Genomic DNA, 19,072 nt, shown 5'->3' on the forward strand with positions numbered 1-19,072 from the left:
TCTTTTTGTGTTTGATCTTCGACTAGGAAATTCGTCTAACACGTAGTACTTGGATCAAATAAAAAAAGAAGAGAGACAGAGGGAAAGGAAAAAAGAAAAAAAAACATTTTAATGGGAGATCACTCTGATCGTGTTGTTTGTACTATTTCGTAATGGAAACGATTCTTTTTCTTGTTTTTTCCCCCATTTTTTTTTCTTTCTTTTTTTATGCTTTATCCTCTTTTTCCTTCATTTAAATATATATATATATATACATATATATATAAATATATATATATAATAATACAAGGAAAGGTGAGAGGATCGAAGGCCACCGAACTCGGCACGCGTTTCCATCATAAATTTTCTTTCACGACGACGAAAGTTTATGAAACGAGGGTGGTCGTGGTTGTGGAGAGCTAGGAAGGGGAAGTGGGGGTAGTAGTAGTAGTCTGAGGGGGACCCGAATCGCTGCGTCATTGTCACGTGCCAATGGGTGTGTATTTTCTACGAAGGGTTGCCTGTACTCCCCTCCATCCTTCTCTCTCTACGCCCGCGTGCCGACTCTATTTAATAGACATTCGATTCTAGCTTCTATTTCAAAAGAGACATTACCATTTTCGAAATAAATATCACCCTTATACGTTCGTGTATTATAAACGATATCGAATAAAATTTGTCAGAAGATCCGAGCGAAGTTTCGAGTTATCGTCAATCAGCAATGCGAAATTGAAATCGATTTAACAAAGAATCCAACTCATACTTACGTACCTCTTGCTAAATGCAACTATAACTGTTTAGCTCGTGGGTATTAGGAAACTAAAAAAGTGACAGCTGCTTAAAACGTCACGGTTCTTAAATACGGCACAGGCAATGCCGTGTAAACCGTGGTGCGCGCGGGCAGTAATCCTTATGGAAGATTGCTTGCGTGCAAGTTGTAGATATTAGTTGTTCTTGTTTTGTTGTTGTTGTTGTTGTTGTTGTTGTAATTGTAGTAATAGTCGGCGAAATGATAGTATAAGGACGTCAAGTCGGTCTGTAAAACCAAGAAGGGTATGTCTAACCCCTTTCTATAAAAAAAGAGAAGAAAAGGAAAATAAAAAAAAAACGAAAAGAAAAAAAGTAGACGAAGAGGTGTACGAGAGTGGAAATGACGGTACACATATGCTCATACATATACACATACACACACGCGCGCGTATATATATAATATGAGAGAATATATATGTATGCATGTAGATATATGGATGTATTACAAATGTACGTACGTACGTATATATGTATGTATGCATACGTACGCATCGTTGTACTTATATAGTACTACCCATGTGTGTCGTACACGTATATAGAATATAAACGTGCGCATACAAGTAGACAGACCTATACACGGGACAAAAGCAACGTACGAACGAGTATTGAGAAACGAGGGGAAACGAAACACGGTGGTCGCACATGCGCCAACGATCGGCATCGACCCGCTGAGTCTAGGCAACACCTGGTATCACCCCACGTGCCACGTTAGGGTGGCACCGACCATTCCGAACACACGCGATTTCGAAGCGTGGAATATCCACGACTGGCCTTCCTGTACTCTCTACTGACCCACGGCAACTAAGACTAGCATCCTTCGTGTCACCCTGCTGCTTATAACTTAACCACCACCATCAAACCCTCTTTCCTCTCTTCGACACACCTACATCCTATGTGTTTACATTAGTTAAATCCAGCTGTTCTCTTCAATCCATTGAACATTTAAATCTCTACGAACGTGTACATATATATATATATATTTTTTTTTTTACCTATGAAAAATATATTAAAATATATAAATATATTATGTACATGTATATATATATATGTGTGTGTGTATGTATTTATATATTGTATTTATATATTGTAATATATACGCATATGTGCGCGAATGTGTGTGAATACGTACGTTATACATGTATCCATCTATACCTTATACTCATTTGTCTTTTCGTAATGAAAAATCTCAATGATATTTTCAAGTTTTTACCAAACTACCACGTAGAATAAATTTTTCACCTGAACCTTTTGATCGTTACGTACTGACGTTGGAATTTAATATATTCCGCTTATCTATCTGCTTTTTGATAGAAACTTTTTGGAAATATCTATGTAAGTGAAAGAAGTGAAATTTAATACCTTGGAAAAAAGAAATTATGCATACGTCTATCGTTAGGATCTTTGAAGGCCTAGAATGTATTTCATTCTGCGAGAGAATACGTGTTCTAATTAATTTACGTAATACGTTCCTTCTTGCATGATTATGATACACATCATGTTGTCAAAAAAAAAAAAAACAAAAAAACAAAAAAAGAAAAAGGAAAAAGAAAAAAGGAAGACAAAAAGAGACGAAAGAAATTTAAAGAAATTTGTTTGATTACGATTGCAATTGTTCGTTATTTAATTTGTTCTTTTTTTAGAAAAAGAAATATATATATATATATACTTATACATGTGCTTTCATCGTATCGCATAATGTTCAATATATATCGTTTCGTGATAATTGCCGCATGAACGTCGCTGGAAACGCTTATCTAAGCAATTAAGAGGAATTAAATGTTAAGCTCGCTACCTGATCGGCGCACGTGTTGTACTCATCGAGTTTACAACTCGATCGGTAACAACGTACCACGTCGATAAATTGTAATAACAAAGTGACCTGACTTAACGAATACATACAAAGATAATATTACACACACATATATCATGTACATATTTTCTTAACTTTCTTTTCTTGTTTCCCTCTTTTTTCCTTTTTTTTTTTTTAATAACAATAGTTAAATAATAATAGTTAATAATAGTTAAACGATAGTTAATAATAATTATAACGAAGAATTAATTGAGATAATTCTATCTAGACGATACTAATTATAGAGGATTTTAATACCAAGGACGTACTTAACATTCGAATATTAGATAATTTAAACTTCGTGCTCTGCTATACTATATAGCATGGATGTGTAAGTATCATAACTTGGCATATAGGATGATGACTCTCTCTCTCTCTCTCTCTCTCTCTCTCTCTCTCTCTCTCTCTCTCTCTCTCTCTCTCTTTAGTAACTAGAGCTACAACGATCTAATCCGCAATGCATTGAGGCAGTGCAGCTTGCTCAGCAGTCTCTAGGGAGACGACAGCACCGCATTGACTCTTCTACCAACACTTACTACCAACTGTTGTAGACAACACACAGCGATGTATTGATTTCGAATCGACAAACTTTCGGATTCGTAGCTTCTGATACTTTTTCTCTCCTTCTCTGTCTCTCTTTCTATATCTATCTATCTCTCCTCTCTCCACTTTTTTGCTACTTCTACTACTTTTTTCTTCTTTTCTTTTTTTTTCCATCTTTTTTCCCCTTTTTCAACAACCTTTACGCTTCCCTGCTCGATTCTAAAAGTCGAAAGTGGGTTAAGTATTTGAAAGAACGAATTTATCGGTACTACTTTTCTCCTCGATACTTCGTGCCACCGTACTATCTCGCTATTATTACTACATAATCGCTATTTTAACTTCTAATGTAACTCTTTAATCTTATTATTCTTTATAATATCGAACGAAATAATTTCCAATAAGATATCTTATTAATTCTACAATGAGAATTTTTCCTTGTAAAATGAAATAAATTATTTATAAGTTTCCTGATGGTATTCTTCGTTCGTTCGTTCGCTCGTTCTAATTCGTTTAGATTATATCCATTGAAATCCTCGTAACTTTCAATCCCCGGCGAGCCATGCTACGTAGAACCCTTTGTTCCATTTAGAATTACCATTTTCTATATAATGGTAATATGAACCTAGCGTGAAAGAGAAAGAGAGAGCGCACACGAGTCTCTCTCTCTCTCTCTCTCTCTCTCTCTCTTTCTCTCTGCGCTCGTTTACTTGCTCCTCTTTGTATTCTCCGTTCCTTAGCCAAAGCCCTTTTGACCCCCTTCAAAGAAGAAGCTCACGTAAGTACTTACATTGGTATGGACATTACAAAGCAACAGCTCGACTCAAGTGGATGCGGGGATGCAATCAAGGACAGAACAGGACAAGACGATAAAGTATAACACAGTACAGTACAGTACGGTACGGTAGAGTATAATACAGTATAGTACGGTACAATACAATACAATACGGTACAGGACAAGACAGGATACGTTACTGAAAGACACAAGAATAGAGAAGAGGGAGTTACTCTAACAGAGTACAACGGACTCCTATCATCGGACTCTCCCTCTTCTACAGTTTCCAGGGTGATTCATGACCCTCTTACCCCTGTCTCTATCGTGTATCGAGAAACTCCCTAGTCTTGGTGTATCGTAAGCACTTTGCGCATCCAACAGAGATTCACTCTCTTTCTTTCTTTTTCTCTTTCTCTCACTTACTCTCTCACTGTCTCTCAATCCGATCTGTTGCCGTACACGCAACGTCAGCGATATCAAAGTCTATATCCTCTAGTCCAAGAAATACCGATGAAATCACTTTTTTCGAAAGGAAAAGAGAAAAAAAATTAGACGAAAAAAAAAAATAATCCCGTGGGATTGGACTATCTTCTTCTGATCTGATATGACTCTGAATGATAAATCGTCTAAACAATCGTGTACGATTATCGATATTAATCGAAACATTGAAATTATCGGTACGTTAAATTATCGTAAACAATGATTAGAATTTTCATTTAATTACGATTATCGATTTGAAATGTATTCGAATTTTTTTTAATAACTCGGTGACCCTCCAACAAATCGTTCGTACATACGCACACGTTCTTCTTGTTCGTAGATTTTTAATCTGATTCGACGAAATAGAAAAAAAGAAAAGAAAAAGAAAAAATAGGTAATACCAGTAATAAAGATAACCGGGCGATGAAGGGGTTGGAGAGAAAGAGAGGGAAAAAAACTCTCTTCAAGTATCTTCGCAAAATATAATAGAACGTCATTTATAGCGGGAAATGAACGTTGCCGTCGTATCATTTTGTTTTGCGATGCTGTCAAGTGGTAGACAACAGGTGGTTGCTGCCGTTTCCCATGTAACTAATACGCGATTGGACGATTAAGTTATACCTATCTACTCTCCATTCCATTTCGGCAAATGAAATTTCGAATAAGTCGAAAAAGATTTTTCTTGGCGTTAATGCGGACAGTGAAAAGAAAAAAAAAAGGGAAAAGAAAAGAAAGAAAAAAAAAAAAAAAGAAGGAAGGAAGAAAAAAATATTAATCGGTTTCGAAGTTACACTTTAAAAATAAATTAGCTTAACAGCTAAAATTTACTCTGACCTTTCAAATATCCAGATCCGAATAAATGCTTAATCATTAGATTGCCTGTGTATGTTTCTCATTTAGAATTATAACTACTGAGGAGAAGTTATGAAGGGAGAGTTTAACAGGATTAAAAAATGAATGCGCTAATGTCAGAAAATACGTAAGAGACATATGTATAAGACGTTCACGAAGGTCTATTCTTCGACTAATCGTATATTCCTCTTGTACGTAAGTACGTACGGACTTACCTATGTATTATTACATGGCGCATCCTTGCGTAGGTTTTAACATTAGAGAAACACAGAGAGAGAGAAAGAGAAAGACTGCGTGCGACATTGATATGGCACGTAACAACAGCTGTCGTGATGACCAACAAGTGCACTGTCTCTATAGATCAGACAAAGAGAGAGAGAGAGGGAGAGAGAGAGAGAGAAAAAAAGAGGGAATATACCTTCGCTAGTAAAAAGAAAGACCAAGTGATATCGTTTTACAAACGGTGACGAATATAATCTGACGAATGTTCGATTCTCCCTCTCTCTCTCTCTTTCCCTCTCTCTCTCCTTCACCCTCACCCTCTACCACTCCCACTCCCTCTATCTCTCCTTCTCCCTCTCTTTCTCTTTCTCTTTCTCTCTCTTTTAATCGATCACCATTGTTCATTTTTTTGTTTCAACAATTCCATTCCAACGAGATCAGTTTTTATAACTACAGGATGAATCAAAAGTTCCTAGGTATACTCGATGTTTGCCCAGACGATTTTAAAAATCGATTACTCCTTTTCGAGACTTTTCGAGCTAATTTGTTCCTTTCTTTCTTTCCTTCTTTTTTTCATATCGTAAAACTACAAGAATTTCGAGGGCTTGTATAATCGTGCCGAGGGATATATCGAACGAGGTCGAATCGACTAGGATCACGAGCAAGATTGATGAATTAATCTACGCAAGTCTCTCCCCGCTTACGTGTTAGCTTCTTCTCTGATAAATTGACACGGCTGTTTTCACACCGGCTATAACCGTTGCCAGGCCAACTGTTCGACGATCCTAAGAGAAAAGAATTATTTATAATATGGTATGTATTCCAGATACGTACATGCGTACATGTATCTGGAAAGAGAAGAAAGATGAAGAAAACGAAAAAAGAAAAGAAAAACGAATAAAAACAACGACAAAAACTTAACGATCGTACAAATAAATCTAAATACTATTAGAAGAGAATCCTACGGTGACGGTTTTGACCGAATGAATTCGAATGAACGTAGTTATCAAACGCAGAAAAAAAATAGAAAAAAGAGGAAACCTCTTTGGTCTCGTAGTTTAACGTAGAAAGAAAGAAAGAAAGAAAGAAAGAAAGAAAGAAAGAAAGAAAAAGAGAAACGAAACGAAACGAAACGAAACGAGACGAGACGAGACGAAACGAAACGAGACGAGAGAAAAAAGAAGGAAACGGAAAAGAGAAAAGAGAAAGAAAAAAGAAATAAACGATAAAAGTCGATACTTCGTGAGGACAGCCACGATCGCATAAATTTATTCCGATTTCAATATCGCGTTAAGACATCGCCGAGGAGATCGGAGTGCTCTGCGAAAAAGGGCAACACGTACGTAGTAGATAGAGACATAGACATATAAAGAAAAAGAAATGAGAAAGAGAGAGAGAGAAAGAGAGAGAGAAGGAGAGAGAGGAGGAGGAGAAGGAGGAGAGGGGAAGAGTACCGGGACGATGCGCTATCGCATAGCCCGTCGACGTTGAACGCAGCACGCCGGCGGGGTCGACGCTATCGATTGGCGTCGGTGTTTCCTCGTCGTCGCTATCTGGCCGGCGCTGATGGTGGCGCACAACCCCTCTTTTCTGGTATTCTCCCTCTCTCTTGCTCTCTCTTTCCCTCCCTCTCCTATACTCTCTCTCTTTCTCTCTCTCTCGTGCTCTTTCTCTCTCTCTCTCTCGTACTCCTCCTACTCTTTCTCCGACTCTAGTGACGGTAACAGGTGTTGGTCTGGCCTGAACTCGTACAAAATCGATGAGCAAGAGCCATATCGTCATTGCGAGGAGTTTCCCTTGCCCACCGCCACCACCACCAGTACCTCCACTCCATCTCTACCACCACCACCACCCCCACCATCACTACCACCACCGCCGGCACTGGCACTGCTGCCACCGGCGCCGCCACCACCGCCGACGCCGCCGACGCCGCCGTCGCTACCACCACCACCACCACCACTACTACCATCATCAACCCCAATGGATATGGAAGAGGAAGAAAGGAAGGTGAAAGAGGAGAAAAAACGGAAGGGGTAGTAGGAGAAGGAGAAGGAGAAGGAGAAGAAGAAGAAGAAGAAGAAGAAGTAGAAGTAGAAGTAGAAGTAGTAGAGAAAGCGAGAGAGAGAGAGAGAGAGAGAGAGAGAGAGAGAGAATTCGCGTTGGCGCAAGCGTTAGGGTGCTAGCGTGGAAAAGGTGGAAAGATAGAGATGGACGAGAGTGTGTGCGCGTCTGTGCGTCTGTATATGTACGCGAGAGAGAGAGAGAGAGAGAGAGAGAGAGAGAGAGAGAGGGGAGTGAGAGTGAGAGAGAGATAGAGATAGATAGATAGATAGATAGAGGGTGGGATGTCGAAAAGGAGCCGCACAAACACGAAGAAAAGGACGCAGGCGCCCAGGACGAGCGGGGCGACGCTCGGCGACGACGCTGCATTGGCAGTTGCACTCCAGCCACACCCGGTACGAGCCATGTAGTCGGGCTACCCTCCACCGCGATACACGGCGGACAATTGTTGCTTCTGCGCCCACAGGTGGTACATCTTCGTCTTCGGCCTTCATTATACTCCTCGTCGTCGGCCACATCCCCGTCCTCTCTTCTATTCCTCTCTTCTATCTTCTCCTTCATCCCTCGACATCATCATCCTACTCCTTAACGCTTCTCTCTTGCTCTCTCTCTCTCTCGTTCTCCTCGTGGCTCGCTTCGTCCGTTCGGGCTCGTTCGCGATATACTACTGGTGTTCGCGCGCACATCCTCTCTTTCTCTCTCTTTCTCTCTCTTTCTCTCTCATACGTACACGCACACACAAATATACATACACACATACATACACACACTCTCTTTCACTCTCTTGCATTTTCTCTCTCTCTCTCTCTCTCTCTCTCTTTCTCTCTCTCGAATGCATCACTAGTTCGTGCTCGTCGAGCGGTCTCGGTGGTGTGGCAGCTCCTGAAACCCGGAATATATCCATTGATTTTCTTACCGAGGACCGAAGGCAGTGTCAGCCAGTGCTGGAAAGAACGACGGAGAGCCTCCCTTCTGTGTTACCGACTCTATCTATATATACATATACATATATATATAGACATATATATATATATATATATCTTTTTCTTTTTCCCTATCCATCCATCTATCTACCTGTCTCTCTCTCTCTCCCCCTCTCTCTTTTTCTCCCTCCCTCTCCTTTTCCAACCCTCTCTTTCTCTCTTTCTTGCTTACGCCAAAAAGTGACAAATATCGTTTGCTGTAGCCAACGAGTACGAAGAGACTAGAGAGAAGGATTATTAAAAATCTTCTATACTCGAAGCTTTTCTGCTTTTGCTAAAGCGTTCTTCCTAAAAATTATACATACACACACACACATATATATATAAATATATATATATATATATATATATATATATATATATATATATCTGTAAAAGAACGCGAAGAAGAAAAACCAGCAGCCGGTGAAGAAGGACGAGGAGAGGAGACTCTTGCTAGAGGGACTATCGACCATACACGTAAGGCGGTACCGTACACACACCGATAGACAAACACGGCGGACCTGTTGTCCAACTTGTTGCTCGTCCCTGCAAAAGGCACACCCACCCTCTTCGACGCTTGGCGACGTTTTTCGAAAAGAAAAAGGAAAAAAAATTAAACGAAAGAAAGAAGGAAGGAAAGAAGGAAAGAAATAAGGAAGCAAGGAAAGAACGCCAAAGACCGAGAGAGAACTCCTGTTAAATCATCAGACTTCAATTCGTTCTCTACCACTACTACTACTACTACTGCTGCTACTACTACTGTTAATTTCTCATTCTCTTGTCCTGTCTCTCTCTCTCTCTCTCTCTCTCTCTCTCTCTTTCTCTCTCTCTTTCTCTCTCTCTCTCTCTTTTGCTAACTCTGCAAAAGAACGTGAACGACGCTATGATAACAAAAGCGTTGTTACTACTGCTACTACTACTACTACTACTACTCTATTACTACTACTACTAGTACTACTTTTGAGTACGCATACCATCCCCTCTTTTTCTCGATTTATTATTTCTTACCAGTGATATTTGGTGATACGCTCGCACGAAACGCAAACGAAACAGAAAGCAACGGCTCGCCTTTCTTTGTTTCGATGAGATACGTACTTTTGACAACTGCTGCTGCTGCTGCTGCTACTGCTGCTGGTGCTGTTACTGCTACTACTGCTACTGCTACTACTACTGCTACTACTGGTGCTGCTATTGGTGGTGGTACTGCTGGTGCTGCTGGTGCCGTTGCTTCTACTACTCCAAACTTTTAAGAGATAAAATAAAAATATATCATGACACGGTGCACAATTCTACGAGCTACAAGAAATCGCAATATTCTTTAATCGTTCTAACGAAAGTGTAAATGATCGATAAAGATTCTTGTACAATCGAGAGATGCTCCTGACTAAGGAATTATTAAGGAAGAATACGATTACAAGGAGCTAGAGTAATGTAAGAAAAAGAGAGAGAGAAAAAATATATATATATAGAAAGATAGAGAGAAAAAGAGAGAGAAATAGTGATAAAGTGTGAAAAGAGAAGAAAAAAGGAATAAAAATACATGTGTAAGAGTAGATGTAAATATTTATCCAATTTACATGTCGACAACGCTCCTATCGTACGTTTGTTAAGTGTATCGATGAGCTCTCGCAATGCGATATAATCTTCCACCCAGTGAATATACAACGAAAGCAATATTACAGATAAGGTAACCAAAGAGACATGCGAATGATGCAAACCGCACGATCCATCCGAGAAAAAATTTAACCTTTTTATCCACTTATAAATACCATAGAGCAGCGATCCTCAAAGGAAAAAAAAAAGGAAGAGGAAGAAAAAGAAAAGAAAAGAAAAAAAAAGAGAAAATAAAATTATGTACTTCAATTGCACGATCAAACGGGTACGTTTCTAATCGTTATACATACATACATACATATATACACACATACATACATTAAATGTGTACGTTATTAAAAAAACGTATGTGTCAGGACGGTTATCGGATAACTTAAAGGTTCGTCCATCTTGATCATTATTCGTCGAGTATTCTCTGCTTTTGAACAGAAGAAATAAATCTCTATATACATATATATGTGTATATATATATATATAAATATAGATACATAGCATATATATGTATATATATATGTATATATATATATATATATAGACTTCTAATCACCGTGCAACGACAATTAGGATTAAAGTATAAACACTGACGCTGTGTTGGAGATTTAGTCAGAGAAATTTACACCAATATATGTATATGTATATATATACATAGACACATACACACATACACACACCGGAAAACACACATACGTATATATATATATATAAAGCGATTTACAAAATCTTCGATAAGATTTTCTTCTATTCGATGAAGAGAGATCATCGTCGTTAATAATAATAAAGCATTATTTATCTACGAGATCAAAACTTCGATGATAGTTTTGGACGTCGACGATTTTACAACTGAGAAAGAGAAAGAAAACAAAGAAAAAGAAAAACAAGAAGAAGAAGAAGAAGGATTAATTTTTTTAACTGCAACCCACTTTTGGGGATAGAAGAAAAATAAGCAAGTAAGTAAGTAAATAAAGTAAGTAAGTTAGTAAGTGTGATGCCAGATACGACGATGGCGTATTTAAAGATTCGCAAAAGGAGGTTCATGAACAGAATGATACGTTGATGCATTGATCAAAGGACTCAAAGGCTTGTGATCGGAGAGCATTATTAGGAGATAAAACAAAGTAGGTCTATGTGTATGGTACGTATGTAGACGTACATACATACAATTTCAAAGATTTAAATTCAATTCGAACGGTGAAAGGAGGGGAGGAAGGGAGGAAGAAAGGAACATGATGAACGAGATGAAATTGATGTGAGCCATAACGTTTCATTATCTCGATAAATATGACGAGGGGAATGTAAACGAGTTTGCGACATTGATTTGAAATTCGACGAGAGGAGATAGGGGAGACAAAGGAGACAAGAAAAGAGAAAAAGAAGGGAAGAAAAAAAAAAGAGGGGGAGGATTTGAAAGTCTTTGAAGTATCAATGGCGGAGTAGTACAAAACGACGACGGATCGATTGTATATGTAACTGTTGTATACTAAACGATCAACGAGTCGTCTATATATACCGGATAGAAAATTCTTTTATTATTCGCGAAAGGAAGAAGAAGAAAAAAAGAAAGAAAAAAAAGGAAAAAAAAAAGAAAAAGGAAACTAAAATAAATCTTCAAGATGCCGCGCTGCTACATGGTTAAGAAGGCCCTGTGCAACAAGTACATTACCAGCGTTGCCAAAGGATTCGAAAGCTGGGGTCGTGGTAGAAACACGCCATCGCCAACGACCATACAGTTGCCCGTTTCACCCATAGAAGGGAGCGTTGCACCCACTGTTGCGCAAGGTATCCATCTATTATTACTTATTTTACATATATCGAATATAATATCTGTACGTACAACACGGGTTATGTTCCAATAAATTCTTTCTTCTTTTTGCTTTCTAATACGCACGTACGCGCGCGCACAAGCACACATTTCTTGTTTAGACATTGACGATTATTATCTCTGTCGTTAAAGACATTACAACTACGGGGACGCCTACCATCACCGAGAACAACAATACGAAAGAATCTACGAGCAAGAAGGAAGATTTTGGGATGGGTACTGCGTCGGAATCTCCGAAGTTGCCTCAAGTAGAGATGGCAACGGTGATAGCTTACACGACATCGGCTAGTAACGTATCAACGCCGTCGTCCTTGGAATCCAATGACGTCAAATTAACGACAACGACGGCTACCACCACGTTGACGACGATTACGACGACGGCTACGACGACAACGGCGAAGACGATGACGACGACAATGACGATGTCGAGCATGCCGACGTCAAAGACGCGAGAACTTGGTACGACAAACGTTCTTTCGCCGTCTCATCGTTCCTCGCAAAATAATCCATCCAACTTGTCCTCTACCTGTACGTCTACGAGATATATCAACGATGACCCTACGGAACATTCTATCGACGATACCAAAATAAGATCGACGTCTTGTTGCAACAACAGTATATCGTCCTCAAATGTTTCCTCGATGTTCAAAGATCGTTCGGCCGCCGAGACCGAAGCAGCTCACGATCTTCTCGAACTTTCAAGGTCGTTGCCACCTTTACCACCACCGAGCGTTGCGATCGGTCCTCAAAGCGTCATCGAAACACCTGCCACTGACGTTCAAGAGATGACGGTGTACCAACCTGTCGAGCAACCAATCTATCAAGTAAACACGATCGATCTTACCGGTTCGGGTACCGTCTATCATCATCAGCCACAGCAACAACCACCACCGCAGGCAGCAACGAGTATCATTTATGAGCCGACAACGACGATCGTTCAGCAAACATCGGGTGGTGTCTTTATACCACTCTCACCGGTTCAAGAGATTCTCTTCACTTACAGTACGCCGTCCATACCATGTACGTCGATTATAACTCAACAACAACAACAACAACAACAACAGCATCAGCATCAGCATCAGCAACCGATGCAACAACAGCATCAACAACAACAACAACAACAACAACAACAACAGCAACAACAACCACAACCACAACCACAACCACAACCACAACCACAACCACAACCACAACAACAACAACTTCATCATCATCAGAGTCAACCGATCGAGACAGCGCCGCCATTGACACCACCTACGTCCGAATGCAGCAGCGACATAGAGAACAATAATCCTAATTCTCAACCTAGCCAAAGAGACAAGGAAGTGCAAACTGTTACCGAACAAACGGAAGTTAAAGCTGCCACTTACACTTATGACACATTACTGGTCGCCGATGGCAGGTCGAAAAACAAGAAGCTACTTTCTCTACAAAAGACACCGGAAACTGAACCAGCTGAAAATTTGGAAACATCGAAAACTGGCCGTTACGTCTGTTGCGAATGTGGTAGGTGTTACTTCAATAAATTTTATTTTCTTTAACCTAAATCTACTACTATCCGATAAAATATTTTTTTTCTATCAAACGATTGAATTTAATATAGGTTCTATGATAATAGAGAAATAAAAATTATAATGATATATTTGGAGTGTTCGGTGGACTTAGGAAGTACGTAATCGCATAATTTTGCTTCGAACTTCGACATTGAGTAGTATAAGCACGGCGGACTAGCTAATGAGTTCTATCTGTTACTAGAGGATGGGCACAGCAAATTAGTCTTGATACGTACAATGCAATGCAGTAGAACGTGCTGATTATCCTCTCTCTCTCTCTCTCTCTCTCTCTCTCTCTCTCTCTCTCTCTCTCTCTCTCTCTCTCGCTCTCTCCTCTCTCTCTCTCTCTCTTTCTCCTTGTCTCTAATTTCACGACTGCATAGAGCAACAGATAGACTGGTCCTTAAAATGATCAGAATTTCTATTGCTACCGAATCACTATTGTGACCGAATAATATAACTAGATACATACATATATACATATATATATATATATATATATATATATATATATGACTTCTGTCAATAATTTCAAGCAAATTAATAGATTTTACATTTCTACACACAATTATAATAATTTTCATTTCAGACAAATATCATTGTTAATTATCTATATAAAAAAAATTATAACTATAAGAAAAAATTACTAATCAATCTAAACTTTCATTGAATATTCAAATATCATTAAATATTTACATCTAATAAAATAAATACGTATATATATATGTATATAATATATATATATATATCTTTCTTTCGCTGTTCTCAGGTAAACAATATGCAACCTCATCGAATTTATCAAGACACAAGCAGACCCATCGCAGTATCGACTCACAATCGGCAAAGAAATGCATTCATTGCGGCAAAGCGTACGTTAGTATGCCAGCTTTGGCAATGCATATGTTAACGCACAAACTTACTCATAGCTGCGGTATTTGTGGAAAGATGTTCTCAAGGCCTTGGCTACTTCAAGGTCATTTACGTAGTCATACAGGTGAAAAACCATATGGATGTGCACACTGCGGTAAGGCGTTCGCCGATCGTTCCAACTTAAGAGCCCATATGCAAACTCATTCGGCCGATAAGAATTACGAATGTCCTAAGTGTCATAAGTCCTTTGCCCTTAAGTCGTACCTGAACAAACATCTCGAGTCGGCGTGTCAAAGAGAAAACGGCGATGAAAGTAGCAACGACGTTGACACCTCGCCGTAAAAAATATAATGTGCCTGAAAAGAAACAAAGGATTAAGACGACTAATATTTCATAAAATAACGACTACAGAAACGTGATAAATTTCGGTAAGATTTTCCTTTTTCCTTTGAATATATATATATATATATATATATATATATATATATATATTGTGATATTATATCTGGATATTGTAGACTTATTATCATAGATTATCACAGATCATATCATATATATATATTTTTATATACCCATGATATTTATATATTAAATATCATAAATATCTATTAAATAATATATAACTAATGTCAGAATTTCTAATAAAAAATACTTGAACACACTTTATTTTCTATTCACATAATACAAAATATTACAAATTCTGACATTTTAGTTATTGACATAATCCCAAAATATACATACAACATATATAATTATATCTTGTTACTAGATGTTACTAGGGCATGTAGTCTCATTTTATATATATATATACACACACACACATATCCTTTTGTAATCAGAACATTCATCGTTTGCAGCACATGCCAGTGAAAGAAATAGACTACAATATCCAGGGCAACCGAGAGATACGGAGATCAACGGTCTACAAATAAAAAATAAAAAAGAAACAAGCAAAAAGGAACACGATCAAAGGCCAACATAGATCCGAATACGTAGTTGTACTCTTACGTAGGAGACACGCAACTTACCATAGGTGAACCAGAAAGGGGATTCCAATGAGATCGTTGCCCCGATTAAACGATCTCGACTAACAAACTCATTCTATTCGATCACGCATATATCGGATCGAAGCAACAATGGATTCATTTTTCAAATTGAAAAAAAAGAGATAAAGAAAGAGAGAGAGAGGAGAGAGAGAGAGAGAGAGAGAGAGAGAAGAGAAAGATTGCTGCTTTCGATCGCTTCGCTTGAAAACTTTCTACAGCTGTTAACTACATTCGCGTTCGCTTAGTTCCAAAGCGATTACACAATAATACGTATGTTTCCTTCTCGAAGAGTTTCGCCGTGTTAAAAAAAAAAAAAAAAAGAAAAAAAGAAAAGAAAAGAAACGAAAAGAACAAAAATATTTGCGAAATTTTTCTTTTATCGGCCGGAGTGGGATAGTGGGGATGCAGGAGAGGGGAGGAAACAGGCAAGGACTTGGGGGAGGGGGGTTGGATAAATTTTTTTATACATATACATATGTACACGAGACGCGCGAACGTCAAAGCGTCATCTTTTCTATAAGCCTGCTCTTCGACGTATGTATCTCGATCGAATTTGCAAAAGACAAAAAAATAATATATATGTATATATACATACATATATATATATATAAAGTTTGAAAATCATTTAAAAAAAAAGGAAAAAAAAACTCGGAATATCATCGAAAATAGGATAATCATGAGAGATTATCGTGAGAACGTTGTGATAATGAGTCATAAAAAAAACAAAAAACAAAAAAAAGAACAAGAAAAAAAAATGAAATTTGATCTATAAATCAATAGGATCGATTTCACAGACCAGTTTCGAACTTATTATTAATATTTCCTAATCTTCGAGAAATTTTATTAATTAAGGCGAAAATTTACCGAAAATGTGACCGAAAATGTACTATGCTTGTACATACGTACATGCATACATGTATACATGCATACGTGCATACGTACATACATACATACTCACATACATGTATACATACATACAAATTACAATCACGTTTGTACTCGCGAAAATGTATAAAAAGGGAAATTTATTTTGAAACGATACTAACGTTACGTATACATATATACATATATAAGTACGTAAGGTCCAACAACGAGAGAACTGACTTTGGAGAATCACATCAGCCTGTATATGTGTGTATATACATACATACACATAGATATATATAATATATACTTGCATACATTCATACATACATGCATAGATATGTTTCTGGTGAGAAAGGATGATAATATCCGTTTATAGTAAACACATCTGTTTTGTCTTTAAAACGAAGTCAGTCCTCGTTTAATCTTCTCAAATAAATTTCCCATTTATCATAACGTATTCGCGATCATTTTGATATCTCGAGATTAACGTCCTTTGAACGAAAAAAAAAAAAAAAAAAAAAGGAAGAATGAAAAGAAAAGAAATAGAAAAATGAACAATGAAAAAGAAGACGAAAGGAAAGAATTAAAAGAAGAAGAAGAACAAATGAACAAAAAAATATATACATATATACATATATGTATATGTATATATATGTATACGTATGTGTATATCTATATATGATATATACGAGAAACCGGATAAGAGTGAAATGATAAAAATGAACAAAAAATCGTTGCAATATTATCGAGGGACCATTATTTTGTCGGATAACGAAGACGAAGAGAAGTACTTTAATGCTTTTTTAAAAAGCGTCGAGGGAAGATAAATAAGTAATCGAATAAAAAAAAAAAAAAAAGGAGAAAAAAAAAGAAGAAAAAAAAGAAAAAGGAAAAAAAAATTGAGGAAGTAAAAAGAAAAAATAAAAAGGATACAGAAAAAATTATGCCAAAAAAAATGAAAAAAAGATACGAAATGAGATAGATGAAGAAAAATGCATTAAAAAAAAACAAAAAAAAACAAAAAAAAAAGAAAAACAAAAAAAATATTTAGAAGGGAAAAAAAAATACAAAGTGAGAGGGGGTAGATCGCAGAGAGAGAGAGAGATCACGTAATAATTGTGTTTGAACTCGACCAATTGACACCTGTAAAGGGTTAAAATAGGGTTCGAGAATCTTAGGGAGATTCATAGCAACGAGTTTGTGCGAAAGTCCCTTCTTCCCCTCCTCCTACTTTTTCTTCTTCTTCTTCTTCTTCTTCTTCTTCTTCTTCTTCTTCTTCTTCTTCTTCTTCTTCTTCTTCTTCCCCTCTCTCTGATCGCGCCAGTTTAAAAATACAGAAAAATTATTTTTTCTTTTTCTTCTTTTTTCCTTTTTTTTTTTTTTCTTTCTTTTTTTCGAGAACATTCTTAATACAACTCGTTATATAAGGTATCTCACGAGACATTTTCATCAAAATTCGCGCTAATTGGACCACCTGTTGAACGCATAAATGACTATTCAGAGGCAAAAGGGTCACTCGTTCTCTGCTACCCTGAATAATAGAACATCATTTCCTCTGCCTACACAACTACTCGCACAAACACACATAGACACGCACACGCATACGTCCGTATGTGTGTGTCTGTGTGTGTATGTTACTAATAACCGATTTCCACATATACATATACATATACATTATATATACATACATGTTTTATCACTTATCGATTCTTACTATTAATCGTAGAGATGAGGAAGCGCGTTTATATCACTTCGATTCGATTAAAATCCAAAGTTTTTTTTTCACACGGATACAACGTATGAAAGAGAGAGAGAGAGAGAGAGAGAGAGAGAAAGAGAGATAAAAAAAATAGCTAGATCTTTATGATTAAGAAAGAAGGAAGGATCTAGTTTGAAAAGAGAGAGAGACAGAGAGAGATGAAGTAACACAAGGTAACGAAGAACACCAGTGGAACATAATTCATGATATTTCACCAAGTATTTACACGAATGAACGTACACAAGGCAGACCCAAGAAGATTAAATTGAAAAAAGAATAAAAATAATAAAAAAAAAAAAAAAGATAAATAAATTAATAAAAAATAAGGATACCAAAGAGACGAAGAAATAATTAGGAGTATTAGTGCAATTCGTAATTAATATAGAAAAGAAAGAAAAAGAAAAGGAAGGATAAAAAAAAAATTAAAGAAATAGAAAAAGAAAGAAAGAAAGATAAAAAGGAAGGATGCACAGAAACTCTAAGCTCTAGTCAACAAATTACGCTTGATTTGTATAACTTTCCTAGTTGCCTATCGTGGGGCTCATGTAATTGTATAGTGACTTTTTTTATTTTATATTAACCGTTCTCTTATTTCTTACACGCGAAGCGTTCTATATATGTATTATAGAGATATTTTGGTACTGAAGATTTTGAACGTGCGTAATGTAGGGAAAAAGAAAAAGGAATTAAAGAAACAAAACTAAACAAAACTAAACAAAGCTAAACAAAATAAAAACGAAGCGAAACGAAACGAAACGAAGCGATGCAAAAAAAAAAAAAAGGGAAAGAGAGAAAGAAAATAAAAGAAAAGATATCGAAAAGAAAAAGGAAAAAAATAAAAAACGAAAGAAAGAAAAAAAATTACAAGAAGAATAAGAAGTTAATTAATGATACGTAAAGTACATTGTTACATGTACTATATTCGTTCAGATCGAACTGATGCGTACTCGAAATTTACGAAAATTAATGGGGCAACGTGAAATGGCACCGTTAGCAATTTTATTCAGTACA

At 37.1% G+C, this 19,072-nt stretch overlaps 1 protein-coding gene across 1 annotated transcript; it reads left to right on the plus strand.

Moving 5' to 3' along the window:
* Positions 1 to 9,788: 9,788 nt before the first annotated feature.
* LOC122632299 (putative uncharacterized protein DDB_G0271606) lies at positions 9,789 to 17,173 on the plus strand. The gene is made up of 4 exons (XM_043818956.1): positions 9,789 to 11,923; positions 12,099 to 13,472; positions 14,289 to 14,817; positions 15,247 to 17,173. The coding sequence occupies exons 1-3, from the start codon at positions 11,758 to 11,760 to the stop codon at positions 14,729 to 14,731; spliced, it is 1,983 nt and encodes a 660-aa protein (XP_043674891.1). The 5' UTR covers positions 9,789 to 11,757; the 3' UTR covers positions 14,732 to 14,817; positions 15,247 to 17,173.
* Positions 17,174 to 19,072: the final 1,899 nt, after the last annotated feature.

Source organism: Vespula pensylvanica, chromosome 1 (genome assembly GCF_014466175.1).
Source record: "Vespula pensylvanica isolate Volc-1 chromosome 1, ASM1446617v1, whole genome shotgun sequence".
In the NCBI taxonomy this organism is placed as follows: domain Eukaryota; kingdom Metazoa; phylum Arthropoda; class Insecta; order Hymenoptera; family Vespidae; genus Vespula; species Vespula pensylvanica.

Bases quoted from the DNA above. Each gene is read 5' to 3' on its own strand.
- LOC122632299 (XM_043818956.1), top strand. From the start codon at position 11,758: ATGCCGCGCTGCTACATGGTTAAGAAGGCCCTGTGCAACAAGTACATT. The intron at 11,924-12,098 runs GTATCCATCTAT...CTGTCGTTAAAG, and splicing joins TGCACCCACTGTTGCGCAAG to ACATTACAACTACGGGGACG. The intron at 13,473-14,288 runs GTAGGTGTTACT...CGCTGTTCTCAG, and splicing joins TTACGTCTGTTGCGAATGTG to GTAAACAATATGCAACCTCA.